We start from the raw sequence: 18,831 nt of genomic DNA on the forward strand, positions 1-18,831 counted from the left end.
ACAGACAGACAGACAGACAGACAGACAGACAGACAGACAGACAGAGCCCACCTTTTTTCTTTTACCCTTGACATCCACTTTACTGAGTTCACCCACCCATTACCAGTAGAACCCCCCCTCCCTCATCTGAATCCCTCATCTTCATCAGTTTCACGAGGTACTGGAGACCCTCCTTGGGCATTTCAGTCTCTGCAGATCTTGTGGCTGTGGACCTCCAGTGATTAACTGGACTGGACTGCCTACTGCCACCTACTGATCTTAAATGTCTTCCATAATTGGGGGTCATAGCCCCCCTGGACCCGGGTTTGCTTCCCGGGTCCTCCCTGTATGGAGTTTGCATGTTCTCCCCGTGTCTGGGCCGGTTTCCTCCTACAGTCCAAAGACATGCAGGTTAGGTGTATTGGTGATCCTAAATTGTCCCTAGTGTGTGCTTGGTGTATGGGTGTGTGTGTGAGTGTGTGTGTGTGTGTGTGCGCCCTGCGGTGGGCTGGCGCCCTACTCAGGATTTATTCCTGCCTTCAGCCCTGTGTTGGCTGAGATTTTCTCCAGCATACCCCCGTGACCCTGTAGTTAGGATATAGCGGGTTGGATAATGGATGGATGGATGGATAGCCCCCCTGTAGGTAAAAGAGTGTCATTGTCACGGCCACTAAGGTTACTACTGCCAGTGCACATCCCACCAGGGACAAAAATGGCCCCTCTTCTGTCCTGCACCTTGGCCATGTGTCTCTGGTTCAACATAAATGTGTGAAAGAAAAGAAACAGAAACGTCATACGGGAGGTCATCAGTGCAGGAAGGGCTCAAGGTGGGCTTCAGGACACAAAGGATCACATAAAGCAGGAGCCGACACGCGTGGGCTGAGTGACTCGTGTTGCGTGGTGCCACACCAGTGTGGACGACTATGGCCGCTCCAGACAGCCTTTTGTTTAGAAACCCTGAGGCGGCCCACCGTGGTGCCCCGCGCTGTTAGCTTTATTGTAAATAGCCTGTCATCATCCTCCGGAGCAGATGGAAAGAGTTACAGCCCAACAGACGGAATTTCGATTAGTTTGGGGGGTGGGCTGAGGCCTGCAGTTAGTGTTTCTCCCAATTAAACCACAAGTGTGTGTGAGGGGAGGGTGGCGGTGTGGGGGGGCATCAGCTGAACTCATCACTTTGCTGTGTTCTCCTTACAGACCACAATGGCCGTCGCAGAGAATCTGAACAGGACCGTCTTCTCCAAGTCGGTGAAGATGAGCACCTACCTGGTGTGCTTCGCCGTTCACCAGTTCACCTTCATCGAGAGAATGTCATCCAGAGGCACCCGTGTAAGTTGGTATTTACCGGGGGGTTTGTGGGAAACGGGAATAAAAGGACAATAAAGTCAAAGGGGTGCCAAGGAGAGCAGCGGGCCTGAGTTGTGAGCAGCTGAATGACGATCATGAGGAAGAGGAGGAGGAGGAGGAGGAGGAGGAGGAAGAGAACACAACTGGAAAGAAAGGAAAAGAATAACAGAGAGGCAAAGTAAAGATCTGCTAAGTACCTGCACAGTGCAACACTATATAGTGCCTTTCACTTCGACTTCCTTATCAGTTTCATAGCACCAGTGACCTCTCTTCAATATAGCGCCTGGCCTATCTGTGTGTCTAATATGTAGTGCCTTTGCTATCTGTCAATGTACCTATTATATAGTGCCTTTCATATTTATACAATACCATTTATTTTTGTGTAGCCCAAAATCACAGAAGAACTGCTGCAGTGGGCTTTAACAGGCCCTGCTATTTGACAGCCCCCCGAGCCTCAACTCTCTAAGAAGACAAGAACCCCCCCCCAAAAAAAAGACCCTTGTAGGGAAAAAAAGAGGAATAAACCTAATTAAAGGCAATTCAAAGAGAGACCCCTTACCAGGTAGGCTGGGCATGCAGTGGGTGTCAGAAAAAGGGGGACAATACAATAAAATACACAGAAGAGAAGACAATCACCCTCAATACAATAAAATAGAAATGCAATAGAAATATGACAAGCACAGAGCAGAATTCAACATTCAATAACAGATGACATCCCATAATAGGATTTGGATTTGTTTAGAGTCCTGGAGACCTCAGCCATCAAGCCACACCCCCTATTGGGCAATCCACAGCTGAGTCAGCACTGGGCCAGCCAATCTGATGAAAGGAACTCTCGACCCCATCTATCTATCTATCTATCTATCTATCTATCTATCTATCTATCTATCTATCTATCTATCTATCTATCTATCTATCTATCACCATTCATATAGTGCCTTACACATCTATCTATCTATCTATCTATCTATCTATCTATCTATCTATCTATCTATCTATCTATCTATCTATCTATCTATCACCATTCATATAGTGCCTTACACATCTATCTATCTATCTATCTATCTATCTATCTATCTATCTATCTATCTATCTATCTATCTATCTATCTATCTATCTATCTATCTATCTATCTATTATGTAGTGCCTTTCACGTATACCTACCTATCTCTTCTATAGTACCTTTTCTATCTTGTCCTTTTGAATAGATAGATAGATAGATAGATAGATAGATAGATAGATAGATAGATAGATAGATAGATAGATAGATAGATAGATAGATAGATAGATAGATGTGTAAGGCACTATATAATAGACAGAGAGGTAGGTAGACAGACTGTAGTCCTTTGGTCCCATGCACAGTGAAATTCCTTCTTGCACGTCTGACTCTCCTGGTGCCGTTTGCCCAGCTCAGTTCATTTTCCACTTGTGGTGCCCGTGGTGTGTTTTTATCTGCCAGCCTCGTCCTTGCTGAATGTCAACACCTGTGAGTCTCCCAATAAAACGGCAGATCATCCAGTCAGTGGTATCCCACACAGATGGGCATCTGGGCACTTCATTGCTTAGCTCAAGTGCCACATCTCGTATTTTTATCCAGCAGGACTTTACTCCTGTATTTAAGAGTAAACATAACCAGAAGAAAAGAAAAGCCGCTCCAGTCAGCCTTTTCCCAAATTCCCAAATTATGCTGGAGTTCAATTCCACATTCATCTTCATTTCAAGTAGAAGTTCAGGAGATGTTGAGGGGTGTTTGGTGGTGAAATGTTTAAAAATCCCCCGTTTAAGCTTTTGAGATGACAATTTGAGGTTATGGTGTCTACACATACATGGCTTGGTTCTCTTCTTTGTTAAATTTTTAGCGATGCTTCCATTTTCTTATTTTTATTGATCCCTGGCTCTTGACCAGAGGTCCTTATTGTTAGCCTTTTGTTTCTCATAGACATCTTTTATTGTTCTGTTTCCATCTCCTTCATTCTTGGGAATAGAAAATGGCCAGCATGGTGTGGTGATGGCAGTACAAAGGTGAGCCTTTAAAAGCCACTACGTCAAGTCTGCTGTCCCATCGGGTCACTCGACTTCCTCCTCATTTGTTCTCTCTGACGTTAACAAAACAGAGCACTCGCTCACGGGATTTTCAAGTTTTATTCTCTTAACAACTCCTTGGCGGGTTATCACCCCTGGTAACTGAGTGGAGATAAAATGAAGAAAGCGAGAACTCGATAGGAACACTCAGGTGAGCAAATGATAAGATAAAAAGACCTTTTGGTGAAAGGTACACACCATTTATCATGGCACTCGATAAGCACCGGAAGCTGAAAAATGGAGTGGGCGATAAGAGGACATCTGACTGTGGGCATAATGTCGGGCGAGGGGGGACATGGGCACGGAGTGAGGTTCAGGTGTCCACGGGCACATCTCTCGGGCATTTCTCATGTTACACTGCCAACCCTCTGTGTTATATAGTGCCTACATCTATCTATCTATCTATCTATCTATCTATCTATCTATCTATCTATCTATCTATCTATCTATCTATCTATCTATCTATCTATCTATCTATTATATAGTGCCTTTCACAAATCTATCTATCTATCTATCTATCTATCTATCTATCTATCTATCTATCTATCTATCTATCTATCTATCTATCTATCTATCTATCTATCTTTATATAGTGCCTTTCACAAATCTATCTATCTATCTATCTATCTATCTATCTATCTATCTATCTATCTATCTATCTATCTATCTATCTATCTATCTATCTATCTATCTATCTATCTATCTATCTATCTATCTTTTATATAGTGCCTTTCACAAATCTATCTATCTATCTATCTATCTATCTATCTATCTATCTATCTATCTATCTATCTATCTATCTATCTATCTATCTATCTATCTATCTATCTATCTATTGTGCTTGTCCTTTCTATCTATTATTTGCCGTTTCTTACCCCCAACTCAAGTCCCCCACCCTTGCTGTCAAGTATGTGGTTATTTATTGGAATTTGTGGATTTTATTACACCATGTACCCTCACACCCCCCAGTACTTCAGAAGCCCCCCTTACTGTTTTGGCCTGTGACCTGCACTGGTCCAAGTCCTTCAGACTCCTATTGGGACCCCTCCTTTTATCATGTCCCTGTTGTTATCAGTGGGCACCGTGGTGTTTGTTGGGGTCTATCAGGCCACAGTTCTCTGTACTCCCCTGCCAATCCTGACCAACTGTAAGGTGTAATGAGGCCCCCACATTATTGTTGGCTCAGAGGTAAGAATTTTGATTTCTGGACTGATAGCAGTTTTCTCACCTCAGCACTGCAGCACCAGAACAATACTGAAGCAAATAATAGAAATCCCACCCCACAGCCGGCACACCTCCCTACTGCGCCGCACTACAGAAATCAGTAGTAGGAGTGGGAGAGCGGGGGTCCCACTCGGATATATAAAGGTTTGAAGAATGGAGTATGAGGGGGTCTCTGGTCCTCCTTAGAGATTTAAACTGATGAAATACATAGTGGATGAGGTGGGGTGGGCGGGGAGAGTTCAGTCCCAGGGTCCCCAGGTTGGGGGGGGGGGTCCCCTGTGGAGTTCCAATCACACTGATCAATGAAGAGGTGCATGAAAGCAGCCATTTACCCCCTGTATTGAAATCAGCTCGAGTGTAGTGTTTTTAAAATGGCCTTTTTCCGCTCAGCAGTCCCCCCATGTGTCCCTTTAGTATTTTAATAAGAAGGACTCTCTCTTTGGATTTCATTTCAGTGCACAGCTGGCCGAGCTCATTTATTTGCTTACGTGACGGCCAATTAAATTCAGCAGCCAATGCCATTCAAGCCAGTTGCTGGTTTAGCTGCTCAGCTCCCATTCCCATTTCACCCTAAGCCTGCTTTTTGGAGCAGATCCCTGTAGTGGGCGGTGTCAACAAACAAACAAACAAACAAACAAACAAACAAACAAACCCCGTGAAGATGAAGAACAAAGAACATAAAATCCAAAAAAGCAATTTACTGATTGATCAAAATCCAGGAGTTCTGATCTAAGTTAAATTTTACACCCTCATAATTTCCTCCCAGCAGCCCCTGCAGCAGTGATCCCGCTGCATGATGGGAGATGTAGTCCCACTCGGGCTGACCTGCTGTAGCACCTTCAGCTGTGACCTCCACGTGGCTCTAAGCACACATCACAATTGTTTCCTGGACTCTCTCTTTATTTTTTTGCACAATCCAAGACCTGGACAGTTGCTGACATTTTCTTATTCTCTCAGTTTCTATTTCTCTTCTTTTCTTCTTCTTTCTGCTTTGGTCTGCTCTCGTATTTATCTGTTTTGGTTTTTGGTTAATGACCTGTGACGCCATTTCTTCTCCCAGTCCTGTGACGAGGCGCATGTTGATTGTTTTACGCAGGTAAGAATTCCACTAAGTGAACCAGTGGAGCTTGGACAGAACTGAAGCAGCCAGATGCCCTTCTTGATGCCAGCCTCCTTCAGTCGCCTTTTGTGACATGCAAGAGTGACGGTGGCCGAGGTCACTGTGGTTCCACTGTTATATATTGGTGCAAAAGATCTAACTGTCTGCTGTTGTTTAATTACAGCTGAGAATTTATGTTCAGCCGGAGCAGAAGCACACCGCCGAGTACGCGGCCAACATCACCGAGGTGGTCTTCAATTACTTTGAGGAGTACTTCAACATGAGCTACTCGCTGCCTAAGCTGGGTAAGGTTCTGTTCCAGGCCTTGTGCCCACCGCCGTCTTTTTGCTTGTGACACGGAGGACACAAAACAACTCAGTGGTGTCCGGCATTGAATGTGATGAAACTGTCGTAACGTTAGCCATGAAGTGAGCAGACCGGGCAGCTCGAGGTTCTGCATGCGTTCGTTGGTTCATTCTTTTATTTTCTGCTAAGTAAGCCACAATCAGGCATTCTGTGCGTCTGGTGAGAGGTCAGCGCTCATGAAGTGGCTAATGTCCCATATGACCCGACCTTGTCAGCCTGCTCCGTTTTATTGCTTGATTATAATAACAATAATAATTCTTTACATGTATATAGCACCTTTTCTCACTACTCAAAGTGCTTTACATAGGGAGTGGGGCGTCACTTCACCCACCACCAATGTGCAGCACTCACCTGGATGAGGCGACGGCAGCTCTGATTGTGCCAGTATGCCCACCACACTCAAGCTGTTAGAGGTGATGGAGTGAGAGAGAGATAGCCAATCAGAGACGGGGGATGACTAGGGGGTCTGAATGACCAGGTAGTGGTGGACAATTTAGCCAGGACACCAGGATACAGCCCACTCTTTACAAAGGGGTCTTTAGTGTCCACAGAGAGTCAGGAGACCTCGGCTTTACATCACATCTTTTACAGCATGGTGTCCCTGTCACTACACTGGGGGCATTAGGACCTCAGGGCAAGCGCCCCCTGCTGGCCTCACCAACTCCTCTTCAAGCAGCGACCCAAGCTTTGCCAAGATGGCCTCCCATCCAAGGGCTTGGCCAGGCCTGAAAAGGCTTAGCTTCAGGTGGGCGACCAGTTGGTGAAGTGGAGCTGGTACAGCCGCTGGTATGGCCGCTGGCACCTTTCAGCCCTATGAGTGGCCATCACCTTGGTTTGGTTTAAAATGATAAAGAAATGACCAATTAGTACACCTGCATAGGTGAAGGCTAAATGTGTTAAACTGACCACCGAAATCCAAACCAGAACTAAAGGGTGACCAGAAGAAGACCATCAGACAAGCAAAGGACTGAAGGCAGAAGACAAACAGAGAGAATCAGAGTCAGAATCAGAATAAAAATCAGAATAAGAATAAGAATCAGAATAAGAATCAGAATCAGACTCAGAATTAGAGTCAGAGTCAGAATAAAAATCAGAATAAGAATCAGAGTCAGAATCAGAGTCAGAATCAGAGTCAGGGTCAGAATAAAAATCAGAATAAGAATCAGAGTCAGAATCAGAGTCAGAATCAGAGTCAGGGTCAGAATAAAAATCAGAATAAGAATCAGAGTCAGAATCAGAATCAGGATCAGAGTCAGAGTAAGAATCAGAATAAAAATCAGAATTAGACTCAGAATCAGAATCAGAGTAAGAATCAGAATAAAAATCAGAATCAGAATCAGAGTCAGAATCAGAATAAAAATCAGAATCAGAGTCAGAATCAGAATCAGAGTCAGGGTCAGAGTCAGAATGCCTTTTATTCTTAATGTACAGGAATCGGAGTTGGCAGATTTGGAGACAAACAGAGCGACTGTCAAACCCAAAGGCCGTAATCAGACGATAAGGCAAAAGCCGCTAACCAGGGGTTCTTAATGAAAGAAAACACGTCAAGTTTTTAGTCAGAATCCGTCAAGTTCAGATAATTACGCTTTGCCGTGCTGATGGTTTTGCTGTTGCCGTTTTGTGCGGCCTCGGGGCGTGAGCTCCAAAAATGGCTACCATGGCACATAATGGCAATGACTGGAAGACCACAAAAATAAGAATGAAGCGTTTCAAAAGTAATAAATGATACAGTGTATATTTACAAATGAATAAAATAGAAACACAAGGAAATAAAATCACGAGTCGGGAAGGGAATCACGACAGAATGATTGATGGTAGTTATCTGTAAAAACTGAAGGAGACCCGGCCACGGGGGGCTTGAGAAGACCTGCATTCGTCCACTGCTATGATGGCAGCCACAGTTGCAAGTGCATGGCCATCGACTGTGCGCCATGTCGTCCTCTGAAGGGCATTCACAATGAACCGTGGGGGACCCTCCGGATTTATAGGGTGGAGGGCAGTTGCTGGCAGTGATTGGCAGGTGACCCCCGCTTCTTGGGGGACCACCCACAAAACATAAACAAAACCAAGAATAAAGAAAGATGCACGTAAGCCACATGCGGAGAATCAAAAATGAACAAAGGAGACGTAAAACCTGAACTTGAACTGTTTTGGAAATGTGCTGCCATTTTGTGAGGGTCTGCATGGCTACACTTAGCTGCTTATCGGTGGCTTTGCCTGTTGCCATTGCCAACATGATTGAAGGAACACTCCGCAAAATAATATCCTTTTTTATTTATTTTTTATAATTATGGCCGAGCAAAATTGTTTTACGGAGGTCTAAATTCGTGATCCAGGAGGTATCAGTGGGGACCAACGCTGAACAACAGAAAACGTCCATAAATACTTGTGACACATAATGGGCTTGTTGTGGTGACATCCTGCCACAAGGGGGAAGCAGGCAGGAAAAGACCCCCACAAAGGTCAGAGCTGCCAATCTCTCTGATCTGCTCCAGTTCTGTAGGCCTCAGCCCTAGGCAGCCTGGCCCCGAACTCCAAAGGGCAGACTTTCCAGCCTGCTCAGGCCCAAAATGAGGCGACGGCATTTAAAGGTTAAGACATTTCAAAACATGTCCAAAAAAAATAAACTGTAAATCCCACTGTCACCTGAATATTTTAAAAGTTTATTTTAAAGAATTGAAAAAGCAAAGCAGGAACAATAGAGCAAAAGTTGGTTTTGTGTTAAAAGATACAAATCCAAATAAATCACAATGTGATAAACTTGATCAGGGGTCAAAATACCAGAAGGGCCAACCTGAATACATTAAACCAAAGGACAGAGCAGTGCCAAGCTGGCCATTCGATTGGCGACTTCGGCTTTTATACAGCTGGGGCATCAGCAGAAAACGAGAAGGGCGGCGCACGTCGTAACACAAAGGGGCAAAACAAATAAAACAAAACGACGCCAGAGGCGGCCAAATCAGTAACTGCATGTAAACCCTTTGTGCTCTCCTTGCAGACAAGATTGCCATCCCCGACTTTGGCACCGGGGCGATGGAGAACTGGGGGCTCATCACTTACCGGGAGAACAACTTGCTGTATGACCCCGAAGAGTCGTCGTCCATTAATAAGCAGAGAGTGGCCAGCGTCATCGCCCACGAGCTCGTGCATCAGGTGAGCCTCATGAGTATTTTAGGCGGTGCCCACTGCCCTTGTAAGGTGCCCCCTAGAGTAGAATGCGACTTCCTAACTGGTCATGCCAACTTACTCCATTCTTGGTGTTAGACTGGTGCCAGGTGGGTCACCCATACAGGAAACGGTGCGACCATCACCATGCACAGGACCTCACACCTTTAGATACTGGGAGCAAACTGGAATCTGGGAGCGGGTCACACAAGCTACATGGACCCCAGAGCCCAGTGTCACCCAGCATTTCACATATCACTCGGATGGACAGACGCTTAGGATCTGATATTGAGGTGTCAAAAGCAGCCACCTTAAGAGTTTGTTTATTAATAAAATCAAAAAGAAATTAACAATCCAGAATGAGAAGCCATGAAGGGCTCAGATGGTGCCCCTCATCCTACGTGCTGTGCCAGTGCCCACACCCAGGGGAGAGTGACTGCGCTATTTAAGTTTGAAAGTGGCAAATTGTGAATGGACTTTTAAACACAAGGTCTCTCCAGGAGGAGCAGAACCCATTGTTTAGTGTCATCAGGTCCATCTTAAAGGGGCTAAGGCACCCAAACAGGATCCTGAGGGGCCACCACATAGTGGACTTCCTGTCCTGTCGATGGCCCCTTTCTGCTTAGACCCTCAGCACCTTCTTTGGTTTCTGATTTTAGTATTCAGGATGAGGCCAAACAAGAAATAAACTGCGTCTCGTGTGTCACATCAGCCACATCTCACCGCTGGATTGAGCTCCACGTTAGGTGAGCAGCACTCAGTGATGGCCCACTGGGCAGTTTGCCCGCAGGAAAGGTGATTGGTTGCAAGTTGGCACACTTGGTCTTCAAGGACGCTGATCTATCTATCTATCTATCTATCTATCTATCTATCTATCTATCTATCTATCTATCTATCTATCTATCTATCTATCTATCTATCTATAGTGCCTTTCACTCTATCTATCTATTATATAGTGCCTTTCACTCTATCTATCTATCTATCTATCTATCTATCTATCTATCTATCTATCTATCTATCTATCTATCTATCTATCTATCTATCTATCTATTATATAGTGCCTTTCACTCTATCTATCTATCTATCTATCTATCTATCTATCTATCTATCTATCTATCTATCTATCTATCTATCTATCTATCTATCTATCTATCTATCTATTATATAGTGCCTTTCACTCTATCTATCTATTATATAGTGCCTTTCACTCTATCTATCTATCTATCTATCTATCTATCTATCTATCTATCTATCTATCTATCTATCTATCTATCTATCTATCTATCTATCTATCTATCTATCTATCTATATTGTGCCTTAGTTGTCTATCCATCTTCTTTGTAAGTCACTTTGGATGACAGCCTCCTCTAAACGAGTACATGTGACATTTTCAAGTGGTGTCACGCTGTTCTAATTGTGGGTTTTTCACCTCATTCTAGTGGTTCGGAAACATTGTCACCATGGACTGGTGGGACGACCTGTGGCTCAATGAAGGATTTGCCAGCTTCTTTGAGTACATTGGCGTGAATGAAGCAGAACCCGACTGGGGCATGGTAAGAGTGTAAAAGCAGACCACCAGAGGTCAAATGTGAGCTGACAGGAGTGAGAGAAGCCCATGAAATGGTGTAATTGTGCTAAAGTGCTGCCTGTATTCGGAGGGGGGTCTTCTGAGTTGGCCTTGCAGACCCCTACCATTTTCCAGGTCATTCTGTGCCAAGGCTGTCCACATCACAGTGCCTGAATGACATCACAGGGGGGTCTGACACCTGAGGTCTCTTTGGTCAGGTGATGCACGTTTCTCTGGCACTTTATCAATCCCTTGTTTTTGAAGAGGACCAGTAAAGAAGTCCTGAGTGTTTCTATAAATGAGAGCTGTGGTGGGCAGGATGGAGGGGCAGGCGGCTGAGTGTCCTTCTCATGTCGGTGTCTGTCATGTAAAGAGGCCTTGAGTGCCCGGTGTTGTTAACTGTCACACACGCTTGCTTCCTTTCTGTGCAGATGAACATTATGCTCATCGATGACGTCTTACCCGTGATGACTGACGATGCCCTCCTGTCGTCCCATCCCATCATTGTGGACGTGTCCACACCAGCAGAAATCACCTCGGTGTTTGATGGAATTTCCTACAGCAAGGTGAGTCTCAGGTGACACAGTGGACCTCACGAGGACCAAACAGTCCGAGCTGGCAGAAGAGCAAACTTCCATCATTGAGAGGAAGCAGGGAGGAGTTGGCACCGGGTCCACCTGAATGGGGGGCACAATGATGTGACAAGAAGGGGTATTTAACAACATTCTGGTGATAAAGCCTCACATATATAATGAACTGTATACCTCTATATATATAAAATCCAACATCTGTCTGTCTGTCTGTCTGTCCGCTTTTCACAAGAGAACGACTTCACACATTTAGATTTGTTGTTTTTCTAGAATTTGCTTGAACATTCCGGCTGATTTTGCGACTTCTCTCATCACAATAAGAATCAGAGTTCGCTTGCAGGAGCGATGGGGGGGGGGGCCTGGGGGGGGTGTCAGGGCCGAGGGGAGGGGGTGGGGCCTTAGGAGTGGGGAGCCGGGTGGGACGGCTGTCCTGATTCACTACTATGTGGGTCTAGCCGCGGGGCACGGCTAGTACTGTATAACACTATAGGGTAGAACATTGTGAGCACCCCCATATGGAGGGCCAGAGCATACTCTAAACATAAGCCCTGTAATGGGGGCGTCAAAACCCCTCCTTGAGTTTCTCCCTCCCAAGTTTTCCAGAGATGCGTGCTGATCTCCCACTCTCGATACTATTATGTGCCATCGCAAGGACGCCAATCTTCAAGAAGGTCCATCCCTCCCTCGTCAATTTCAGTTACTGATTGGACTGATTGATGGGGGACTCCCATTTAGATGTCTCCGTTTAGGCACCACTAGGCCTATGTACCCATGAGGTGGTCCTGATATTGACTGTCTAATAACAATGGCGCTGGCCAAGGTCAGGCATCATCAGATACCAAACTGACCTGAGGTAGCCGACCTCGACACGGGCACGGGCATGGGCACTGGCACTACAAAGATCTGAGTGACTTTAATGAGGCCCAAATTGTTTAGACCAGAAGGAAAGCAACAGGACTTGTGTGGTGCTCAGGGTCCAGCGTGGTGGTCCAAGGAGGGAAAACCATGACAAGGTGGTGGGTGAACAAAAGAAGACAATGTGAGACTATCTCATGTGGTAAGACCCTACAGAAGGGCAGACCCCATAGACAATTTTAATAATGGTGGCTAAGGAAGTGATGTGTCCTGACATACAGCATGTCGAGGAAAGGCACTATATAAAAAATATGAAAGGTGCCATACACAGGAGTCTGAGTGAACTGGATAGATGGTAACAGATAGACGGACAGACAGAGAGATATGAAAGGCACTATATAAAAATTGACATGAAGAGCTCCAGATTTAAATATATGAAAGGTGCAATCTAATACTCAAATATGAAAGGCGCTATATTATTTTCAGGTATGAAAGGTCAGGTATGACATGCAGTGTATAACAGACAAATGTAAAAAGTGCTAAATATGAGACAGACAGACAGACAGATCTGAAGTACCATTTAATTACATGACAAGGGGTTTAAACTACAATATACCTACTGTAGATACCATATAACAGATACATAGACTTGAAAGGCACTATAAAAAGATGTTTGTGCCATACATCACATACACAGATATGGATGATCTAAATATTAGCTAGATAGGAAGGTAAATACGAAAGATGCTACTTGGAATAAAGACCGATGCATTGATAAATATGAAAGGCACTATATAATAAACAGGTATGAAAGGTCCATTATACAAGTTAAAAAATATTAATAGGAAGCATACTGTAAAAAAGATAATCATAAAGGGTGCCATATAATAGATATTTTTTAAAGGAGCTCTCTTAATATCCATCCATTTTCCAACCCGCTGAATCCGAACACAGGGTCACGGGGGTCTGCTGGAGCCAATCCCAGCCAACACAGGGCAGGAACCAATCCCGGGCAGGGTGCCAACCCACCGCAGGACACACACAAACACACCCACACACCAAGCCCAATTTAGAATCGCCAATCCACCTAACCTGCATGTCTTTGGACTGTGGGAGGAAACCCACTCAGACATGGGGAGAACATGCAAACTCCACGCAGGGAGGACCCGGGAATTGAACCCGGGTCCCCAGATCTCCCAACTGCAAGGCAGCAGCGCTACTCACTGCGCCACCGTGCTGCCCTAGCTCTCTTAATACTAAAATGAAATGCTGTATCTATGTCTGTGTTTGTTATTTTTCTGATTTTGCCAGCCTTGCGACCAATGCTGCTGGCATAGGCTGCAGCTTCCCTGGGACCCTTCTCAGCATAATCAGCTTTAAAAACGGAGGGATGGATCTTTAACCTCCATTTAGTGGTCTCTGCCCAGGTGGTACCTCTTCAGGATGTCATTTTTATGATTTATGCCCAGATGGCCAAAGAGTGTCGGGTGGCGCGTCACGTGGGTTTAAATGCCGTGTGCACTTCTGTCGAGTCCATCAAGCCTGAGATGCTCCGCCAAATGTCACAAAATGAATGTTCTTGTTTAAACAGTGCCATCTGGTGGCCGTGCTCTGTAACTGTTTAATTCGTCAGCGCGAGAGACTCCTGCAAGTTCATCACACAAAGATCTTCAAGTCCTCGTGAGGTTTCTTCTTCTTTGTGCCTCTCTGTGGGCCTTGCCTGCCCCTAAGTAACCCCCCACTGTATTGCTGTTTTTAAGGGCGCCTCGATTCTGCGGATGCTGCAGGACTGGATGTCTCCAGAGAAGTTTCAGGAGGGATGTCAGGTCAGTAAATTTGGTTTCATTGTTTGTCCTGAGTGTCGTGCGGTGGGCTGTGTTTCCTCGTTTCACATCGTTTGATGTGGTCTGTGTGAGTCCAGCATGTCTTCTGGGTGATTGCCTTAGCTTTGTGGCCCCTCATCCCTCTTAGGTTTGATTTATGACCCACAACCCCCCCACACAACAGTGCTGCACTTCAGCTCTGCCTTTATGCCATCGGCTCCTTTTTACTTTTCTGGGCTCACTCTCAGTTTTTCTTCCTTTGATGTTTTGCTAGAACTCCTTGAAGCCCCCACAAGACCCCTGACACTCAGCCCACCATCCTCCTGCCCTGCTTTTTCCTTTTGGGGACACTCAGTCCATTACGGCACACAGCGTCCCCTTCTTTAACACAATGGCTTCCCTTATCAGTGGACTTAAGGGTGGTCCACATGTCAGGCAACATCTCCTCTCAGCTTCTTCTAAGATATGTGACAGTGACAGCAGAGCTCACCTCATGACAAGTCTCTCCAGCCAAGACCCCGCCATCTGAGCCCTTTCACCAACACAGTGGTGGCCACCTCTCTTTAAATGAATGACCAAGGCCCCTGACCTTAGCTCTGATGAGATGACTACAAAGCTGATGACCAGGCAGGACACTCTGGTGGCACTTTGAGTGTCAAGAAGACCCAATGCATTAAGCTGGCATAGGGACACACAGGCCAGAGCAGTGGCTTTCCTCTTTGCCACCTGGAGTCACACTGAAGTAGCCACTTTGTCCACTGGTGTACAGCACTCAGCTCTCCCCTTAGGCAACTCCAGTCCATCCATCGGCTTTGAGTGGCAGCACTGCACCCTGAGGTGCCCCCCCAATTATGTCCATTGTCTGCGTTTTGTGAATTTCACCTTCTTACCCTACAAGTGAACTGCTGTTTGACATCAAACGTTCCAAGGCCTGGTGCATCTTTGTCTCCCCACTTGCTGTCCTTGGCCTTGGCAATGAGGGCACATGCCAGATTTATTTGGGCACAGCCAACCTGAGCATTACAGACCACCTGACCACCAAGTGAGGAGCGGCACCCTGGGGTTTACCTACTCCAGACACCTGACCTGTTAAGGGCCTACTGTTTTGGATTGGCCCTTCTTCTCTAGGGTCTCCCTGCCAGGAGCACAAGGCTGCCAAGGTCACAGGCCTATAAGGGTACAGCAGATGCTCTTTCCACGTTCTTACACAAAGAGGTGGCTGCCATTGTGACCGTCCACCCTTCGACTTTATTTCTGTCATCAGCTGAATGCTGATTGGCCAGCTTAGTGATTGGTTAATCTGAGTCACTCGGCTGTCACTTGTTAGGTCACTTTTATACACGACAGTCTGGCTGATGGTGAGATTGTCACATGTCACCAAAAACTCTGGTCAGGCTATTCAAATTGTCACAGAGACTCTCATTAATTCCGTCTCCTGTCCCTTCTGTTTCTGCAGGAATACTTGAAGTTTTATCAGTTCATGAACGCAAAAACGAGTGACTTTTGGATGAAACTCGAAGAGGTACGTAATGAAAAGTAGGGGCCACATGGGGGTCCGGCCTTCCAGTGAGATCTTGAAAGAGGCAGGTGGCCTAATGTGAGTGTGAGACTTTGATTTGAAAAGTGCTTTTGTTTTCCCAGACTGTGACAAGTGTGTGTCTCTGCAGCCCTGGGCCTCCACCCTGGAGTCGGGCACCAGCAGAGTCCACCTGCAGACCTCCAGAGCTCACATGTACGATTAGGGTTGTGTGAGTCAGCAGCAGGGTGGAGCCTCTGGGCTGCAAAGATACCAGCTTGAACTATGGAGGTCCTCACTATCTCACAACACAGTGCAACCTACAGGGGGCAGCACCAAGGAGGCCGAAACACAAACAACAAAGTGGGCTTATTAGAAAGGGTGACAATGACACGGAGAGAACACCCGAGTACAATGGAACATGAGAAACATGCCGTTATAACAGCAGGGTACCAATCCTCCAAGAAAAAATAGGTGTGAGGTCAGGGTCTTCACTGGTCTGTCCAGCAGAGCTGCACCTTAACCCGGCTTGGTCTGTAGGGCTACCTGCTGGCTTCAGCTGGACAAGGTCCAAAAATAGGGAACTGACAAATCAACTTGAAATATCACCAGAAACTAAACAGACGTCTCACAAGAGGAGGGATAACCGTAAACCTGTGGCCAATTGTCAAAGGGCAAATGAAGAGTCTTTATAATGAAGGATCTCAGCAAAACACCAAGATAGGCTCACAAGAGCAAAAAGAGACACAAAGGAGTTGCCTAAAAGGCCCAGTGTGAAATCCAAAAATTAAAAAGACTTAATATTAAGTTAGGTCTAGAAGTAATTTATCCAAAAAATCCACAAAATGCATTTAGAAACAGAAATGCTTACAGAAAACACCAACAAAAAAATGATTCCCAGCTCCTGAGCCTTCTCAGCAGACTCTCGCTTTGACATTCTGTCTTCCGGTTTCTTGTTCAGCTCCTTCCCGATGTCCCTGCCTGTCCTCAGTCCTTGCCCTTTGATGTTTTAGGTGAGCAACAAGCCTGTGCAAACAGTCATGGACACCTGGACTAGCAAGATGGGCTACCCTGTTCTGCAGATGAAAGAAAACTCGTCGATGATTCAGGAGCGCTTCCTGCTGGACCCCAGCGCCAGTTCTTCTTTGGATCCATCAGAAAGGAAGTACGTGCCGATCACGGTGGATGTTTTTAGTGTTAATGTTCAGTGAGGTGGGCTCAGATGTCAGCCTGGTGAATAAAGCTGTCGACAAGGGGGCTACGGGGGTCAGTCAAGTAGTGAGGTGTGGTGTAGTGGTTATGGCTTTGGACTTCATACCCACTTCTGACACCACTATGTGACCACAAGCAAGTCACTTGACCTGCCAGCAGTCCAATTGAAAAACTAAAAGAAATGGAACCAAGTCACCTTGGATAAAGACGTCAACAAAATATGTAAATGTAATGAGCAGCTCATTCATGACACAAATTGGCAGAGAGGGTCTTTAGTTCCATCACCCAGATGAGTACCTCCTCACCTTCTTTCTGGTCCAAAGGGGCCAAATTCAGGGCTGGCTTCAGGTTTTTTGTCGCTGCCCAAAGCAAAAGTGAAAATGTTGCCCCCAAACCATGGAGCCCTGAAGGCATTTGCTGCACACGTCACACACGGTGGGGTGTGGAGGTCCACGTTGAGGTTTTGCACAAGTTTTCCATGTCTAAGATCAGGATGGCAGGGGTCCCACTTGGTGATTCTGTTGTTTCATTGATGGGTCCCCTTGGATGGTTTTGGCAGGTCGTTGTGTAATACATGGATGTGAAAAGACCATCATAAGACACATGTTAGGTAGGTCCTTACCCTGAGACCTCCATCCAAGGTGATTTATAACATTTCAGATGCAATTGGTTTCATTTCTTTTGTTTTCTCAAATGAAGCCCTGGCAGGAGATCACACACTGGTGTCAGGAGTGGGATTTGAAGGCCAAAGCTGTGACCACCAATCCACACCTCCTGTCTTTTTGCTGTCGTGTGGTGCCAGAATCATAACCCCTTGTCAGTGGTGAGATGGCAGCAGGAGACACCAACCAAACGTGACACTTTGTGGCTTTTGTAGTTCCTCAATGTCCGTGTGTCAGTTTTGTGGTAAATTGCATTGCTGGATATTTTCATTTTGAGCCTTTATTGTTTGTTGCTTCCACATGACAGTGGTGGTGGACACCAAACGTGTGGAACTTCTGTCATCGACAGTCCTGACCATCTGTGAATCCTTACTGTAGGTGCAAGTCAAAGATTCAAGCACGTCATGCGTGATTTTGTATTTTGGTACTGAAATATCAGTTCACTCAATAAATATCTGACGGATTTTAAAATGACAAATGTGAGCTACCAGAGTCTCAGTAAAGCCCCCCCAGGGTAGCTGAAGGGTCTCCAGTTCCACCCCAACCTCACCATCCGCCTCAGGATTTTTGATGTCCTCCATGTGCCCCAAACCAACAGACTCCAGATAAAGGCACCCCAGCCTCATGCAGAGCTTTACAAGGGGCTCCTCAGGACCACCACAACAGCCTCCATCATGTCTTAGGTGGTCCTGTGCATCGAGGGCTACTCGACATTCTCTCCAGGACTGACACACAGCCCACCCATGACAAGAGAACCGAGGGACGCCAATTTCTTAAGGAATTCGTCGGATTTGTGGGGGAGGCCGCAGAATGTAAACGGCACGAGACACCCAGCTGAGCCCCCCAAGAAATGGCTGACTTACCTTAGCCTCAGGAAATGCTTAGCAGGTTCAATTCCTAACCGCACTTCTCTCATTGCTTCTCTGAGCAGTTACAAGTGGAACATCCCCATCCAGTGGTACGTCCTAGGAAGTTTGAAAACGGGAACGGATTTGTACAACGTGTCACACACGTCAGGTAAGACAACGAGGGTGAAGCTTCCAAAGCTTCTTTAGGGACCGGTGGGCGAGTTGCTTGTGGTGTCGTTAGCGGTGGGCAGATCCATGTTTCCAGTCCTTACTCTTCTTTTTGGAAACTCTCTCCTAATTGTGGACACTAGAGGGCACTGCTGCTCCTCCAAACCCAACACACAGACACGGAGGACACAAGTTAAAAGCCCCCCAAAGCTTGTTTATTCCGAGACCCTCTTCATAAAGCTTCTTCCACCACCACCACCACAAGTAAATGAGTCACAAATGATTCTCTCTACTCCGCTTTGCCCACTCTGTGAGGTGAGTCCAGTCC

General features: G+C 46.0%; 1 protein-coding gene and 1 long non-coding RNA gene across 2 annotated transcripts in view; one reads left to right on the top strand and one right to left on the bottom strand.

Moving 5' to 3' along the window:
* Positions 1-18,831, bottom strand: part of LOC127528802 (uncharacterized) — a 111,009-nt gene that overhangs the window by 79,187 nt on the left and 12,991 nt on the right. The window lies entirely within an intron of this gene.
* The window catches only part of enpep (glutamyl aminopeptidase), a 39,640-nt gene that overhangs the window by 6,123 nt on the left and 14,686 nt on the right, over positions 1-18,831 (top strand). The window contains exons 3-11 of the mRNA XM_051929844.1: positions 1,177-1,308; positions 5,916-6,036; positions 9,096-9,250; positions 10,702-10,815; positions 11,261-11,395; positions 14,035-14,100; positions 15,554-15,619; positions 16,627-16,778; positions 18,419-18,504. Coding sequence (XP_051785804.1) covers positions 1,177-1,308; positions 5,916-6,036; positions 9,096-9,250; positions 10,702-10,815; positions 11,261-11,395; positions 14,035-14,100; positions 15,554-15,619; positions 16,627-16,778; positions 18,419-18,504 — 1,027 coding nt within the window. The remainder of the gene's footprint in view (positions 1-1,176; positions 1,309-5,915; positions 6,037-9,095; positions 9,251-10,701; positions 10,816-11,260; positions 11,396-14,034; positions 14,101-15,553; positions 15,620-16,626; positions 16,779-18,418; positions 18,505-18,831) is intronic.

This window comes from Erpetoichthys calabaricus, chromosome 7, assembly GCF_900747795.2.
Source record: "Erpetoichthys calabaricus chromosome 7, fErpCal1.3, whole genome shotgun sequence".
NCBI lineage: Eukaryota > Metazoa > Chordata > Cladistia > Polypteriformes > Polypteridae > Erpetoichthys > Erpetoichthys calabaricus.